This window comes from Eulemur rufifrons, chromosome 14 (genome assembly GCF_041146395.1).
Source record: "Eulemur rufifrons isolate Redbay chromosome 14, OSU_ERuf_1, whole genome shotgun sequence".
Lineage (NCBI taxonomy): Eukaryota > Metazoa > Chordata > Mammalia > Primates > Lemuridae > Eulemur > Eulemur rufifrons.
In genome coordinates this window covers 2,470,061-2,487,766 of record NC_090996.1, presented here as the reverse complement: position 1 = coordinate 2,487,766, position 17,706 = coordinate 2,470,061, and the positions used below count along the sequence as shown (strand labels likewise).

Genomic DNA, 17,706 nt, shown 5'->3' with positions numbered 1-17,706 from the left:
TTGTTGCCTAGGCTGGAGTGCAGTGGCTATTCACAGGCACAGTTATTGCACACCACAGCCTCAAACTCCTGGGCTCAACTGATCCTCTTGCCTCAGCCTCCCGAGCAGGTGGGACTACAGGCAAGTGCCACCATACCCAGCTGTCACCAATTCTTTACATATCGAAACATCTCCCCTGAAGAATACCCAGGAACCGTTCAACAATCATAATTATAGAGAGACACCCTCAATGCAGCACAGAAGTGTTGCATTGTGGTCAGTGGTACTGCATAGCTCTCCTTTAGGAGATGCATGTCCATACCCTGGCTACTTGGCCCAGGATGCAGACAGGGCAAGAAGGAAATGCAGTGCTAACAGATCCCTGTGGACCTTTTTCTCTTTCTGAAATGTGGGGAGTAAAACATAATGGGGGTTTTCTGTGATCTTCCTATGGCTCCTAGGACAGCTGTGCCTCTCACCCAGCCCCTCCTTTCCTTTCCCAGGGTAGACGCTCTCCTAGAAGGAGAATGTTAGCAGGATAAAGCAATAGGGTTTAAAAATGGGGTCCCCTTCCAAAGAGGTTCACCACAAATTGGATTCTAACAAATGAAATAGCAGCCAAGGAGGTATTCTGAGCCTCTAAACAGGATGTTACATTTCAAAGGTAACAGAAGATCGGAGGCATCTTGCCCACCTGACTTAGGGACTCTTCAAAAGGAGCCTTTGAAATTTGCATTCCAGCCCTGTGAGAAGATACCCCGCAGGCAAGGAAGGTTGGTGGAAGGTAGGAGAAGCTGTGGCCCTAAGGCAGGGCTGTAAACATTGTGGTTTTCTAAGGCCAACCTGGTACGTGGCTTCGGCAACTATGGTTAAATCTCCAAAAGGTGGTGAAGAACATGTTCCAGGAGGAAAAGACGTCTTTCCACATCCTAAGAATGTGGGGGACTATCCTTGGAGGAGGAGGGGTGCATTGGGAGAGAACTCTTTCTTCTTCAGCCAGAGGCTGTGGGGTGGCTACTCGGGAGAATCCTCATCACATTCCGAGTTCACACCAATACGCTGCACACAAGGAAAGGGTGCTCGAACAGGGCTAAGTGATTACGCCTACTTCAGTTTGGTAATGTGGCTCTAAAATGGGCAGGAACTCTCTTGTGAGGTCAAGAAGGCGACACAACTCTGGACTTCCCGGTCAAGCTCTAGCTAGGCCCCATCGGCCTCAAGTAGACTGCCATGCCTCAAGGAAAGGCCAAGTGAGCACAGGCCCCGAGCCGGACCCTGAGGTGCAGCTGGGAGGCTGGAGCCGCACCTCCGTCCCCTCGGAGCTGTGCCTCAGGACTCCGTCCTCACCTCAGCGGCCCCTCCAGGGATCTTACTCCCAGAGCCACCAAGGGGGTGGGACACCCTCCCTGACAGGCCTCTGTTGCCTACCAGGGCTACTCACCACCATGTGATCTTGAACTCATAGATGGGGCGCTTGCAGTAGTAGTGGTTGACGAGGTGCTTGTCACACACCCCGATGCACTGGTGGTCCACGGTGAGGCCCTGGGCTGAGAGGTCCGTGACCAGGCAGTGCAGCAGGTCATAAACATCAGCCACGGCCTCCCAGGGCCCGAAAGACACATCCACCTCACAGTGGTGCTCAAAGAGCTGCCCGTCACTCTCGCTCCGCTCGAAGCGCAGGGAGTTGAGGAGTGGACACTCGTAGGGGGTGATGGGCATCTCCTCCTTGAAGACACAGACCTTGAGCTTGGCAAAGCGGGCCTTCCGCTGTACTGCACGCAGCCGGGCGATCTCCACAATCCGCTCCAAATGGTCTAGGAGGGGCGAACATGACACCCGTCACTGGGGTGGAGGGGTGGCACAGGGCAGTGGGAGGGTGCACAGAGAGTCCTAGTGACAGCAGGATGCAGAGGGGAAGAGACAGATTTCCTGGGGAAGGACTCAGTGGGCCTACAAAGGGAACAAACTTAAACAGTGGTCATGGTTGTCCAGAGCAAAAAGAAACCAAAGGGATGAGGATTGTCCCTTTGAAATGAGATTTGCTGGTTGTCATAGGCAAGGTGAGCCCACCTTGACCTGAATCTTCCCACTGTGACTAGGAAGGGAGGAGGACAATTTCTCCCATCCTGAGTACCTGGATCATCCCTGGACCCACTTGTTCTAGTGGAGACCTAGACATGACAGACGCCTTGCAACCCTCTTCCCTCATACCCCGACTGTCCCAGGCAGTTGACACCTCACCTTTGTAATAGGGCATGAGTCCCAGAAATGCCTGGCGCACCTTCTCACCCTTCAGTGGCTGCATGTTCTCCAGCTGCTCCAGGAGGGGCCCGATGGCGTAGTACTGGGCCTCCTTGTATACAGCCCGTACACGCTCCCAGGGAGGCAGGTCCCCCGAGCGTAGGAAATTCAGCACGTCTCTGAGCAGGAAGGAAAGAGGGTAGGTGAGAAGGAGTCAATGGACCTGCCTGGTGCCACACAGTGTTGGACAGAATCTGGAACCAGACTGCCAGCTGTGTAATCATGGGTAGGTTAACCCAACTTGGTGCCTCAGCTTCCTCATCTGTAAAATGGGAAAAAATAGTAAGACTATCTCATAATGTTATGAGGGAGTTAAGTGCTTAGAAAATTCCTGGCACAGAGTAAGCCCTCAATAAGTGTTGTTAGTTGCTATTATCAGTATGATTATTATTACTAATATAATTATTATTAGGTATATTAGGTATTGTATTAATAGGTGTTATAGGTATAATGGAAAGATATAACATCTAGCCACTTTACATATATATAGTTTTAAACTGAGGCACAATATTCAATAAATGTACAAATCTTAATTGTATAGTTCAATCATTTTTTTAAGTGTGAATATACTTACCCAACCATGCCCCCGCCCCAGATCAAGTTATAGAACATTTCCATCTCCTTAAGGTTTCCTAGGGCCCCTTCCCAGTCAATCTCTAGAAAGGCAACCACTCTAACTTTTCCTTCTATTAATAAAATTACTTTTGACTTTTCTTGAAATTCATATAAATGGAATCATACAGTATGTTCTCTTTCGTACCTGGCTTGTTTCTTGCAACATAATGCTTTTGAGATTTATCCACCATGTTATGTATAACATAGTTTATTTCTTTGTATTATTAGTTTCTTTTTATTATTGATTATATAAGTAGTATACCACTGTATGAATATACTAAAATTAATTTATCCATTCTCCTGTTGATGGACACTTGGGTTGTTTCCAGTTTTTGGCTGTTAGGAGTAGCTGCAATGAACATTTCTGTATAAAAACTTTTGTGGGGCCGGGCACAGTGGCTCACGCCTGTAATTCAACACTCTGGGAGGCTGAGGCGGATGGATTGCTCGAGGTCAGGAGTTCAAGGCCAGCCTGAGCAAGAGCGAGACCCCCGTCTCTACTAAAAAATAGAAAGAAATTAACCGGACAACTAAAAATATATAGAAAAAATTAGCTGGGCATGGTGGTGCATGCCTGTAGTCCCAGCTACTTGGGAGGCTGAGGCAGAAGGATCGCTTGAGCCCAGGAGTTTGAGGTTGCTGTGAGCTAGGCTGACGCCACGGCACTCTAGCCCGGGCAACAGAGTGAGACTCTGTCTCAAAAAAAAAAAAACCTTTTGTGGGCCAGGTACAGTGGTTCACATCTATAATCCTAGCATTTTGGGAGGCCAAGGCAGGAGAATTGCTTGAGGCCAGGAATTTAAGACCAGGCTGGGCAACATAGCAAGACCTTGTCTCTACAAAAGAATTAAAAGTTAGCTGAGGTGGTGGTGCACACCTGTAGTCCTGGCCACTTGGGAGGCTGAGGCAGGAGGATCACTTGAGCCCAGGGTCCAGGAGTTCAAGGCTCACTTGATCACTCCACGGCACTCCAGCCTGGGTGACAGAGTGAGACCCTATTTCCAACAAAAAACCCCAAAAAACCTTTTGTGGACACAAGCACCAATTTCTCTTGGGTAAGTGTCAGGACTAGAATTGTTCAGTCACAGGATGAGTGCATGTTTAACAAAGTGGTTGTAGCATTTCCACATTCTCATCGGTAATGTAGAAGAGTTCTCGATGTTCCTCACCCTTGCCACCAGTATTATTCTATAGCTATATGAAGAAGATTAAATGCCTAACCATAATGCCTGAACAAGTTGGTTCCAGGACTGAATAAAATTACATATTGCGTTTTCTTAAAATAAAAATTCAGTCTTTCTAATTCACTTTTCAGATTCTTTACTGCTAAGAGTAGGCAGACCCATCACTGGTCGCAGTGGAAGGGAGTAAACCTAAGATCAGGCTGCTACTGAGGTAACAACAGCTTAGCCTGTGACCATAATACGACACCAGCAAACACTCACTAAGAATTAATGTTAATCTGTGTCAGCCACTATTTGTGTGTTATCCCATTTAATCCTTTCAACATTATATGGTGTGTGCTATCTTATCTCCATTTTATAAACGGGGCCCAGAGAGGTTAGAAGTACCCTTGCTCAAGCAGCCACAGCTGCCAGAGGCTCAGATCCAGACGTGGCTGACTCGAAGCTCACACCCACAATGGTCCTGGCTTCGGCACAAGCATTCAGACCAAAGTGTGGTACGCTGATCACCATGGGGACTGTTCCAGGTAGAGGCCCAAGCAGCCTCCACGGTGGGTGCTGGGGGTACCTGAGCTGCACCAGCAGACAAATGCACCCCACCAACTGCCCTGAACCCGTATTTTATGAGTCTTTCAACAACTTCATCTGCTGCTGATGAATCATAGGCCACGGGAGCCCAGCAGTCTGAGTATGAATGCCACCATATCCTGCTTTCTGCCACGCCCCTGCCTGCTCTGTCACTCTCCTGCTGTGCCACGTGGGCACAGGCACATCAGGCGCGAGTCAAACCCTGTTCCCCCTCTCTACAGCCCCTCTTAAAATTAGTGCTGTAGCATCTTCAGCAAACCTTGGTGAGCTCTCAAAATCAAAACCCTGGGGTAAGGCCCAGCTAAGAGTGCTGTGGGAGCTGCCAGCTGGGGCCAGCACTTTCCTCCCCCAAACAGCCTGCAAACAAGAATCTTTTTATAGTTCTGCAGAGCGATGTGACACTTTGTTTTCTCAGCATTGGAGGCAGCTGACAGCCCACTGGGGAAACCCAGATGCTACACAGCAAATTATTTGACCTGAGGCTCCTTTCTGAGGATAAAAATGACCTTTTCCCACAATGTAGGCAATTCTACTTGGAGGCCAGCACAGAGACGTAGTGGTTTAGAGTTTCTGCCTCCCTGGTCATTTGATTCAAGGTCAAGGACCATGTAAGTTTTCTAGTTATCTCCAAACGTAGCCTGAAGGAGCAAAGAGTTCTAGCGACACACACTGAAAAGGACCTGCCCAGGGGTCACACCACATTGACAGGCCTGTGAGGCAGCTATAATTATTTCTCATTTCATAAACAAGGAAACTGAGACATAAAGTCTTTAAATCGTTTATGCGTAAGATTGTCAGAAGTCCTTTCTTGGGAAAGGTTATTATTATCATTATTTTTAGAGATGGGGTCTCACTGTGTTGCCCAGGCTGGAGTGTGGTGGCTACTCACAGGTGCCATCATAGTGCACTGCAGCCTTGAAACCTGGGCTCAAGTGATCCTTCTGCCTCCGCCACCAGAGTAACCAGGACGATGAGCATGGTCCACCATGCCCAGCTGCTTTTTTTGTGTGTGATTGTGTTTTCCCATGTTTTAGTGTTAAAATGACAGGAACAACAGAAGGATTTTTTTAAGAAGAGACTTTTCTTGGCAAAATTAAAGGATGGAAACCCTGTGTCAGCCCTTCCCTAACCTTTGTCATCGCTGTTGCTTTATACTACTGAAAGAATTTTGGGAACCACTGCTACACCACATGCTTCCTCCTGATGGCAATGCTGAACCCTAGAATCTAGATCTGAAGGTATTCTCCGAGAAGTTGTTTTAGACTCTCCCTGTGTCTAGGTGGGTTCACACCTATTCCTCTCCACACAGATGACAACTTCCTGATCTCAAATTGCCTAGGATAGCTGGATGCGGTGGTATGCATCTAGCTATTTGGGAGGCCGACGCAGGAGGATGGCTTGAGCCCAGAAGTTCGAGGCTGCAGTGCATTACGATCACATCTGTGAATAGCCATTGCACTCCAGACTGGGCAACACAGTGAGACCTCATCTCTAAAAAATATAAAAAATTAAAAAACCTAAAAATAAATTTAAAAATAAATAAATGAACAATAATAAAAATTTAAAAATTGCCTAGGATGGAAGCAGTTTCCTCCTACCCAGCCAGTGTGGGTAATTTGGAATTTCTCTGGCTGTCCTTGTCTCCTTTGGCAAAGAAACTAAGCATTTTGATCCAATTCAACAAGCAAATTTATTAAATTCCATCAGTATGTTCTCTCTTCTTCTAGGTACTATGGAATATACCAAAGTCCCACATCCAAGCCCAGGCTACTCACTTGCTAGGACTACAAAGTTGATTGTAGAGCGAGAGACATACCCAAAGTGTGTACCATCTCGGTCAATGAAGTACCGGCCCTCAGAGTCCGTGGGGATGTAATGGCGCCCACTGAACATGGCCGCCAACATGGTATCTTCGTAGCGCCGCAAGGTAGACAGGCGTGTAGTGAAGTGAGCCCCTCCAATGTTAAGGGGGACAACCTCAGGAAACTGGAAAGGAACCATGGTGGTCTCAGGCAGGCAGGGGGGAATGAGAGGCAGGGCTGCTCCGTCTTCAGTCTTCTCCGGTCCTATTAGTGCCAACCATTCACTCAGCCACCCAAGCCCAGGGGACCCTCTGACCACATTATCTTCTCTCTCCTTCCTCTTCCTATACTCATCAATTGCCAAGTCCTACCCATTCTACCCCTGATAGCTCTTAAGTCAGGTCTCTCCACTCCAACCCCACTCTCTGCTCTAGAGCTCAAGCCTTCATCGGCCTCCTTCTAATTCCCGAATTTACCCTTTGTGTCCTTGCTCATGCTGTCTTCTTTGCCCAAAATGTACTTACCACTCTCCCTCTGCCGATAAAGCAAAGCAATTGCCCCATATGGTGGTGCAGGTTGTTTACTGTATAAGGGCACCTGGATGAGAGTGATCTCCTAACCCAGCTACGTGTGCCCTTTTTCTAATTTACACCAAGGCACCACATAGGTTAGCAGCATCCACTCATTCTAGAAGTTTCCATTCAAGTTCCCCTCCTCTGTGAGCTCCATTGTCCCTCACCTGCCCCCAAGATAGAGTTAACGACATACTCCTCCACTATGCCTTCATGGTGTGCCACGCTCTACTATAGCACCTAGCACAATACACTGGCAATTATCGGCTTCTGTCACACGCTGCACTAGGCCCCAAGCCTCCCAAGGGCAGGGAAAGCATCTTGCTCGCCAATCATGGGGCTGCCACAGCAGAGCTCAGTAGATGCGTGGTGAAGGCTTCCAGGCAACCAGTCCTCTCTTACTTCATCTGCGGAGGGAGAAGATTAGTCTCCAGTCCAGCTAAGGTTCTGGAGGCAAGGGCTGGGCAAAGAACAGGAAAATGATGGTACAGATGCGCCCTAAGAAGCTCGGGGTTTCCCCTAAAATGCTCAGGCTTTTTTTTAAATGTCTTTCAGTGCTTGTGGTTTCTATCAAACTGCATCTGAAAGAAATGAGGTCAGTTTTAGTTCTCTCTAGTTTTCCCACAAACTTCCTCCAGATCAACTAAAATTTTATCCCAGTGCATACTTTTCAATATCACATCTCACTCACTCCAGTGGAAGTCTATGTATATTAATCTACACAGACTCTTTTCCTACCTTTCAAATCCTTTGTGAAATAAAGTAGGGTACAAATACATTAACGAAAACTTACCCAGGGCCTTGTGCATTGTGAGATCACAGTAAAGACCCAAAATGCATTGAGTGAATGAATGAAATAGGTGTTTACAGTTCTGTGTATGAAAGTATTGTTACTCTTCTGCACCCAGAACATGTGTAAATGCCTTCCGGTTATTCTATAGGTCCTTAGAAACCATTCTATGTGTATACCAAGGACTCAGATATTGTTTTGGAATAACAATACTCTACATTTCTGGATCTCTTTAAACCTTTTCCAAAAATATTCATACCAATCCAAGTATTGGCTCCATATTAGAGATTAGAAGATTGAAGTAGAGAGCACAAAAGTCATTAAAAACACAGAGTTTTAGAGCTCACATGGAGCAATGCAATTGGTGCGAGAGCTGGCCCTGAAGCCTAGCCCACGGTCTCTCTCTCAAACTACATCATTTCCCCAATGACAGTATACAAAAAATAGCACCACTGGGACTCTTTTTTTTCAACTGCAGAGAGTACTTCTAGAATTTTGCTCATTTTCACAAGTTTCCCAGGATGTTGGGGGGTATAGGACTTACAACCCTAACACAACACTATCTGCCTAAGAGCCTCACGCAGCCCAACTCCCCTGGGCCTCTGTCCACTGTCCTGGGACTCCACACATCACATGCTCCAGGATCCAGGACTACCTTAGCTAGACTCCCATTTCAGTGTCCAGCAAGCCCCACCTTCCCTCCTCTTTCCCCTTCTCTTGAGGGTCATTTCAGGGATTAAACAGGATAGTATCACCCACATTAAGTAAGAGCAGTGGAAGCCACGGTGCATCACAGCACAGCAGCTAGTGAGCGGAAGCCACGAGGCTGTCAGGTGAGTGTGGACACATTTATCACTTGGCCAGCTCCTTATCTGCAGATGGCTCCTTGTCCCGTTCCCTGGGCAGCTGGGTATAAGCAACCACCAAGGCCTCCTCCTGGATTCTCTAGAAGACACCATCATCTCTTGGGGCTCCAGGGTCCCCCTCCCATGGCCTGCCCTCCTTCCTCTAGTTGGTAAAGGTGGGACACAGGGAAGGGAGCAAATCAGCCTTGCAGGCAGTGGGTGCTGGAAGGAAGGGCTGGGGAGCCAGGTGTCCCCAGGGTCAGGGAAGACACACCTGGTGCATTTTATACATTTTATAGGGATGCGGGCGGGGGAGCACAGCTCCTCGGGCGTCGCCCTCAGCCCGACGCCGGACCTCGGCCCTGGCCCAGCGATGCTCCCCTCCCAAGGTCAGCTCTGCCCCGCACCCTCCCCACGCCCCCCTCCGTCCGTCCAGGTACCTCCTGGGGCAGCAGGGGCAGCGCGTGCCCCGCCTGCGTGGCCGTCGGGGTGGCCGGCTCCAGAAAGTCGTCTTCGGCGTCGGAGCTGGACATGGCACCGTCCGGGCGACGGCTGTCTGGCTCCCGCCCCGTGACTACCACCATCCCTCTGGCTCTGGGCAGTGGGCGCGGCTTCGGGCAGGCGGGCGGCGGCGGCGTCCCCGGGCACTATCGCCGAGCAGCGGCTGGCATGACGCGGCCGGCCGCGGGGGAGGGGCCGAGAGCCGGAGCGCGGGCCGGGAGGGCTGCCGCTTCCTCAGCGCCTACCCGCTCGCGGACCACCCCGCCGACCGCCGGGCCCCGGGCCTGACCCGGTCGCCTCCCGCTATTGGCTAAGCCCCTGCAGGCTCCGCCCTGATTGGCAGGACGTTCTCCCAGTCGCAGAGCAGGCAGCGCGTTCGGCCGGCGTCCCAGTGGCCATTGGGAGCCGGGCCTGCTGCTCCGCCCTGCTCTGATTGGCCGTTTGGCCAACGGGAGCGACCCCTCCACCGCCGAACCCCGCCTGGGTAGTCAGCGCGGGGGCGCGCCGCCGCCGCCTCTTAAAAGCGGGCCTCGGCGGTGGCTCTGACGACTCCTCCGGCGGTTGCGTGGGCGCCCTGTGACTGAGCCGAGGGCTCACGTCTTGCTCGTTCGTCTCCTCCACGGAGGGCCCGGGCAGCCTTTCCTGGAGGATGTGGCCGGAGGAGGACCGAGGCCTCAGGGAGGGAGGCAGCGCTGCGCCCGCGGCTGGCCCTCCTCAGGCCGCGAGGCACATGGGCTTTGCCGTCCTTCCCACTGACTCAAGCAGGAATCCGAAAACAAAACTCAGAATAGGAGCAGCTGAGTTCGGTCACTAGTGACGGAGACTCTCCACCGTGACTGTCCGCCACCGGGCATCCGGACACACAGGCGGGGACCCGCCCTTCCCGAGGGGGCGCGGGCTGGGTGCGGAGCCGGGACTGACTCCACTGCGTCGGGCGGGCGCCCGGGTCAGCTCTGGGACTCCCAGGGATCAAGGCTTTTAGCCCTTTCAAACCATTTTCACACCCCGTTCCTCATCTGATTCTCACATTGTTGTGACAGAAAAGGAAACTGAGGCCTGGAAGATCAGAGATGAACTAGTGGTTCCCCCCCACGACCTTCCTCGGGGGGACCATGCCAACCCCGGCCTCAGGAGTCTCCTAGGTCAATGTTTCTCCAACTCTGGCTGCATCCAGTCCACGGGAGGGGGCCCTTGCTACCACACGGAGTCCAGTCGCAGCCCCAGACAACCTGGTTCCATCAGTCTGGGGCGAAGCCCTTTGCGATTCGCATCCCTGACGAACTCCAGGGCGATCCTGCCGCTGCAGGTGCGCGCGCCACACTCGGAGCAGCCCCAAAGAAGGCCCCCTGAAGGCCTCTTCCTAGCCACCTTTCTCAAAAACACCTGTAACAAAATCTCCTCTTTTCATCCTGATGACAATCAGGATGTTTCAGCTGTTAAAAGAAACCACAACCAAAGTGATGAGGGACAGAACGAGGGAATTTTATTACGTTACATAACAAGAAGTCTGAGCAGACCCAGGGTTGGTTCATTTAGTACCTCAACAAAGAGTCAGTTACTTGGCCAGCTGGCCCCTCCACCCCTAGAAAACCACGGAGCTAAGAGACACTTTTTCCAACGCCCTAACCGCAAGGCTGTGTAAAGAAAATGGGAAGGAAGCCCCAGAGGCTCAGGAGGTAGGAGGAAGGGGACAGTCTACATGCGATCAGTTTTACGTTGTTGAATGTCAGGGTTTTCATCTTCCATTTCTGGTGATAATTTATTTCCTTTAGGAATGTATGAAGTTTCCCATCAGAGTTTTCGTCTTCCATTTCTGGTGATAATTTATTTCCTTTAGGAATGTATGAAGTTTCCCATTTGGTTTTGTTTACACACCGTGGGGAGATCCAAGGTCAGCAGCTTGCTGAGTGGGTAGGAAGGGGTTGGACCTGGCCTTCAAGGAAGGCAGAGCTGTCTGCTGGCAGCCCCCAGTGGAAAGACTTCCAGGCCAGCTCTCAGGAGGGCTGCAGGGCTAGGGAACATTCGAGGAAGGGATGGGTGGTACTTGCCCAGGCAGAAGTGGGGGCTTCTCTGAGAACAGGCAGGGTGGCTCTGGGATTTAATGCTCCTCCAAGAGCCACACAAATAGTCCTACAAGCATCAGGCCTGAGATGAGTAAACCGGGTTATGTTTTCTGCCACACCTCCCCAGGCAGAACTTTTGAGGGCTGGCAAATTTTCAAAGTGCTGATTCAGCTCCGGAATTTCCTCTCCTGCTTTTAATTTATTGAATATTATTTTTATTGAATAATAAAATATTATTTTATTAATAACAAAAATAATGGAAATGAAAATAGGAACAGAAGCATCCACCTTCTTTTAGTTTTAATTTGGATTTAAATATTTTAGACATATAAACAATTATAGATACTAACACATGAAAACTCGTGTACTGTACTCACTTCCTGGCTCATGAAACACAATATTACAAACACAATCGGTGCATTACTTTCTAATCTCTTTCCCCTCCCTTGTAAATGTGATACGTATCATTCCATGCATGGCATGCATGTTTTCTTTTTAGTAGGGATTTAAACAAAAAAGTACAAAGTCATATATGTACAGTTTGAAGAATAATTATAAAGGAGATAACCAGATAACTTCCACCCAATCAAGAAATAGAACGCCGCCAGTTCCCATGCACTCAATGGACTCCTCCCTGATGAAGGGGATTCTGTTCTCTGAGAGGTCACCATTAGCCTCACTTTTGTGACAACCATTTCCTTGTTTTCCAAGTTTAACCACCTGAATATCCCTCTCTAAGCAATGTAGTTTGATGTTTATTTTGGACTTTATTTTTTTGAGATGAGGTCTCTCTTATTCATCCAGGCTACAGTGCAGTGGCATGATCACCGCTCACTGCAGCCTCAAACTCCTGGACTCAAGTGATCCTCCTGCCTCAGCCTCCAGAGCAGCTGGGACTGCAGGTGTGTATCACCATGCCCAGCTAATTTTTTGTAGAGACAGGGCCTTGCTATGTTGCCCAGGTTTGTCTCAAACTCCTGGGCTCAAGTGATCCTCCCAGCTTGGCTTCCCAAAGTGCTGGGATGATAGGCATGAGCCACTGTGCCCGGCCTTGTTGTTGGACTTTGAATGAATGGAATCCACTCAGTAGTTATTATCCATGCCACTGTTGACAAATATTTAATCCAGTGTTACACTATGACAAACCGTGCTGCTATGAACTTTATTTTTATGCTGCCCTGAACATTTTATATCACATTGTGTCACTCCCCCATTTAAAGCTCTTTAAAGAGAGCCTCGTTTCAGGAGAGGGGTGAGGAAATCACTTGATTCTGAGTGAGGTGAGAAGAATAGGCAGCAAGGGAGAGAAAAGTGCAAATATTCTGTCAAGGAGTTTTGCTAGCACCCAGAACTCCCACACTTCCCAAATTTTAACTGTAATATATCAACCTTTGATCACTAGATTCTATCCTCCCACCTCTCTCTCAAGGCCTGGTTTACCTGCTTAAGATTGATAGTCTTAAATCCTTAAGACCGATGGTTCCTTGCCCTCTCACCTCCCGATCCCCCCCCCCCCCGGGATCTAATCATTTGACTTTATTTTCTCCCCTATCCTACCAAGATCGGATTATATGTCCATTTCAACACCTTTCTCGAGAATGCCCTCCTGTGTTTGTTCTCTGCCTTCTCCAGTACCTGAGAGTCCTGCAAACCCACAACCTCGTATTAACCCGTCAATCTCCTGTGCTCTGTCCTGGGCAGGCGTCACCAGCATGTGAATTGGTAGCTCCACAAACACGTGATTGACTCGCAGTGCCCTCAGGGCAAGCTGCCAGAGTCCTAGGCAGCTCTCCTTTCTACTTCCAACCTTACCATTCTTTTCACGACCCCTTCTCTCTCCAGGAAATCCCCTCTTCCTCCAGCAAATGGCAACTTGGCTTTTATTGCACAGAGAAATCCAGGCTCTCAGGCATGAAGGACTCCCTCAACTTCCTACCACCTCACCTGCAAGTTTACTTTATCTGCAAAGTCGCCCCCCTTCCCCCCAGCTTTAAGAAGTTTCTCTTCACTGGGTTTGGGGCTAATTCTTCCAACTGGCTCTTGCTGCCTTTCTTTTCCAGGATGGGACCTTGCTCCATCTGTTAACTCTTCTCTCTCCTGTATTTTCAGTCTCTCCCTCTATATTGTTTTCTTTGCTATAGCCTATTCTATGTGTCACTTTCTCCCATTATATATATATATATTTTCCACTTTTTTCTTTAAATTAAATACAGGGTCTTGCTCTGTCACCCAGGCTGAATGCAGTGGTACAATCATAGCTCACTGCAGCCTCAAACTTCTGGGCTCAAGTAATCCTTCCACCTCAGCCTCCCAAGTAGGTAGGACTACAGTCATGCAACACCACGCTTGGTTAATTTTTAAACATTTTTCTGCAGAGATGGGTGTCTCGTTATGTTGCCCAGGCTGGTCTTGAACTACTGGTCTCAAGCGATCCTCCCACCTTGGCCTCCCAAAGTGCCGGGATTACAGGTGTGAGCCACTGTGCCTGACCTAACTTTCTCCCATTATAAATGAACAAAACTCTTCCTCAATCCTGCATCCTTCTCTAGGTAGCACATCTTCTTTCTCTGTTCCTTTCTAGTCAATATTCTCACAGGAATAGTTCACACTGGCTTCTTCTCCCTCTTTCCCCCCATTGCAAATTAGACCACTGACCTACCATTTCCCTGAAACTGCTCCCCCCAAGATCACCAAGTGGCCTCCTAATTGCCAAAGCCAATAATTTGTCCTTCTTGAACTCTCTGAAGCACACCACTATTGACCAGTGTAGGAGCAAAGGGAAAACTTCCCGTTTGCCCTCGGAAATTTCATGGAGACATCAGCTCACAAAAGGCAGATTAATAAGAGAAAAGGCATAGAATTTATTAACGTGTACACGGGAGCATCACAGCATGACTACCCATCCCCCAACGGGTGCAGAAGCTTGTGTACCACCTTGCTGTTACAGAAAGAACGAGGCCTCAGAGCATGGCCCAAACCAGGCTGCTGGTGCTCAAGCAGGTTGCAGTGGCAAGACAGGTTATGGGAGGGAGAGAAGAGGCGGCTTGGCTAGCAAAGGTGGTCTCGTCATGCAGATGACATCTCCCAAGTAGCGGCCCTCAGAGAGAATAGATGGTAAATGTTTCTTTCAGACCTTTAAGGTGTCAGACTCCCAGTTGATGTTTCCTAGACTGGGACAAAGGAAGTCCTGGCTACATCATGCAGATTTTTTACAGACATAGATTTTTTTTTTTTTTCCCACAAAAGGCATCTTTGCAGGGCTATTTCTGTTTGCTGGCCCTCTGACAGCCATCTCAAAATATGCCACAGAAATATATTTTGGAGTAAAATATTTTGATTTACTTCACCAGTTTTTCTTTCTGGAACCCCCTTCCTCCTTTGAATTCCTCAACCCTCCTCTCTCCTCTCCATCTCTCTTCCATCCCCTGGCAGTGCCCACTGTCCCCGCATCCGTTCTGCGGTGCTGGATCGCAGAATTAGTCTCAGGCTTGCTTCCCTTCCCTTTCTACACACGCTCTCAAAGGGCTCTGTCTGCTCCCATGGCTTCAGCCAGCATCTAGACATTAAAGATTCTCAAGTTTCAATTTCCAACCCAGGGTTTTCTCTTGTACCTTATCCTACTAAAACTGACTGCCTGACATCTCTAACTTGTGTCCCCCGGGGTACTTCAAACTTAACATGTCCAAAACCTAACTCATCTTTCCACCAAATATTTTCATCCTCCTTTATTTCCTTCAATTTTCTTTCTTTCTTTCTTTTTTTTTTTTTTTTTTTTTGAGACAGAGTCTCACTCTGTTGCCTGGGCTAGAGTGCCGTGGCATCAGCCTAGCTCACAGCAACCTCAAACTCCTGGGCTCAAGCGATTCTCCTGCCTCAGCCTCCCTAGTAGCTGGGACTACAGGCATGTGCCACCATGCCCGGCTAATTTTTTTCTCTATATATTTTTAGCTGTCCAGATAATTTCTTTCTCTTTTTTAGTAGAGACGGGGTCTCGCTCTTGCTCAGGCTGGTCTCGAACTCCTGAGCTCAAACGATCTGCCTGCCTCAGCCTCCCAGAGTGCTAGGATTACAGGCGTGAGCCACCTCACCTGGCCTATTTCCCTCAATTTTCTCCATCCCTTGTCCCTCATCCATGGGGACAAAGGGAGGTATCAGTTGAGAGGGTGGAGTCAGAGGCTTGGCCTTCCCTTGCTCTTCTGGTCTGGGGCGGGGTGGGGGGGGGTTTCTAGCAGCTTCCCAGGGGCGCAAGCTTGGCAAGAGCCCAGTTGCTCAGCCGGCTCAGCTCCCCTCAGCCCCAGATGCACCGGTTCCTTCACCACTGCTGTCCCTCAGCTTGGCCCTCTCTTCCCGTTGTCTGCTTGGTCAGCGTGCCGATAGCTTCTTATCTTTCTGACTACCCTGAAGTGTGCTTCACTGATTCTAGAAGCTTGGAATCTGCTTTCCCCGGAGTACTTTGTGTCCTGGGTTCCACGGGCGACCTGACCTTCACCAAACAGAGCAATGCGCTTGAGATTTGGAGGGCAAATCCTGTGCGAATGAACACTGAATTAGTGACCATGATTTTTGCCCTTTCTGCTGGCAAGCTTGGATATGGGATTGTTAAAACTTTTGTCTTTTTTTGGCTGTAGCAGAGGTCCCGGTGTCGGTCTCCAGCTTCCTGGCTGCCAAGGGCAGGGTGGAGGCATTCGTCCTGCTATTCCCTTCATCTCTGTAGTATTGCCAAGGTCTAGTGCAATGCCTGGCCCATAGTAGGAACTCAGTAAATGAATATATGAAAGGACTTTGTGCTATGATCAAGTTCAAATAATTACCAGTCTCCACAGATTTTTTTCTCATCTGTTTTGTTGGTACTATTTGTATATGGAGGCACGAATTGCTGTCATTAATATTGTAGAGGTAGGGAATTCCAGGATGCCATCATGCTGGGTGGTGGGAAGGGGCTTCCCCCAAACTGTGAGAGGTCCAGTGGGTCTTATCCAGAGCAGAGGGCTCTTTGATTTGGGAAACACACTGGTCACCATGGATATCTTCGCCGTGCAAGATGACATGGGCCCTGAGGTGTTTCATCCCAAGCTCTTTATACTGTTGGGGCTCAGAAAACGGTACCCCAGGACAAGGGCCTCAGAAGCAGCCTAAGAAGCAAAAGTTTTTCTCTGACTTTCTCCTGTCCTCCTGCCTCTCAGCCCCATTCTTCCCTGGGGCTGGCCACAGAAATTAGAATCCCTCTTCTCCAAGGCCAGTTATGAAACCAGGACCCCTTTTCCTGAACGTCACCCGTAAAACCAAAAATGATTCTGCATAAAAGCTCGCCATAACCAAGTTATCTGACCTGCCCTATTTGACTGTAGGTCAGAAGACCACCATTCCAGAGAGGGTCCCGCCCCACACCCGGAAGGAGGGACTGCGTGCTCAGAGAGGCCAAGCTGGTTTCCCCACGCAATCTGTTAGCATTAGATCGTACCCTTTTTGTCAAACATATTTCTACATGGCGGTCCACACTTTGTTGAACCTAAGCATAAAAATGGTCAATTTCCCTTATATCTTTGAGTCTACATTCTGCAAGTTCTCATATATATACGTTAAATAAAATGTATGTGCCTTTTCTCCTACTCATCAATCTGCCTAATGTCAGTGATTTTTCAGCTAACATTTAGGGGGCCAAGAGCCTTGGTCCCTACAACACGTAGGCTTTTAATGTTTTATATTTTCACTTATTATTTAAACAAAAATTAACAAGTGTGAAATATAGATGCAAAAATAAGTCACATCCAGAATTCCATGAAAATGGTGTTTTATGGATTTATTTTGAGGGTCCATAGTTGTCTTACCTAATATTGCATGTTATTTTTTCCTCCCTAATTTCTTGTTCCAGCCACCTGTGGAAGCATTATGGCCACATCCCACTGGTGGGTGAGTAAGTATTGGAGCCACTCCCCCGATGCTCCCTCCCACCCCATGCCCAGTTGATGTGGTATTTCCACTGGGCTGTCAGTTCAAGTTTAAGCACTTCACAGCTTGAGTATCTATTACCCGAATATGACTCCATCAAATGGAAAAAGAATTTAGCTGGAAATATACTCCCCTGCATGGTGATAAAATACACCTCATCTCCTAATGTCCCCATCTTCCGGGGCTTCTGCACTATTCCACAGCCTTTGTTCTCCCAGGCACCTCACCCACTTGGGAACTATGTTGGATTGGAGGCTGGGACGGGCCTGCTTCTGTCCGAGGCAGTAAAAAGGTACCAGGGCAAAACAACTTGCCGTCTAGTGGTGTCTAGCTCCGGAGTTCTGACATTTGTTTGGAACTTCCAGCTGAAAGTCCTTTTGGTTGGCTAGAAACATTAAGATGCAGTGAAACATTAAAATATTCCAAGGCAATACAGGGTTAAAATAATCTATAAGGTCAGGGGTCTGCAAAGGGCCAAATAGTAAATATTTTCAGCTTAGCAGGCCAGATGGTCTCT

General features: G+C 48.8%; 1 protein-coding gene across 1 annotated transcript; it reads right to left on the bottom strand.

Moving 5' to 3' along the window:
* Positions 1–1,416: 1,416 nt before the first annotated feature.
* On the bottom strand, positions 1,417–9,309 carry KCTD7 (potassium channel tetramerization domain containing 7). The gene is made up of 4 exons (XM_069485728.1): positions 9,117–9,309; positions 6,484–6,653; positions 2,221–2,399; positions 1,417–1,793 (listed from the first exon to the last, which is right to left on the bottom strand). Exons 1-4 carry the CDS (start codon positions 9,258–9,260, stop codon positions 1,417–1,419), a joined length of 870 nt encoding a protein of 289 aa, XP_069341829.1. The 5' UTR covers positions 9,261–9,309.
* Between the last annotated feature and the right edge of the window lie 8,397 nt (positions 9,310–17,706).

Bases quoted from the DNA above. Each gene is read 5' to 3' on its own strand.
- KCTD7 (XM_069485728.1), bottom strand. From the start codon at position 9,260: ATGGTGGTAGTCACGGGGCGGGAGCCAGACAGCCGTCGCCCGGACGGT. The intron at 2,400-6,483 runs GTATGTCTCTCG...CTTCCTGCTCAG, and splicing joins CGAGATGGTACACACTTTGG to AGACGTGCTGAATTTCCTAC. The intron at 1,794-2,220 runs GTGAGGTGTCAA...CGCCCCTCCTAG, and splicing joins ACTCATGCCCTATTACAAAG to ACCATTTGGAGCGGATTGTG.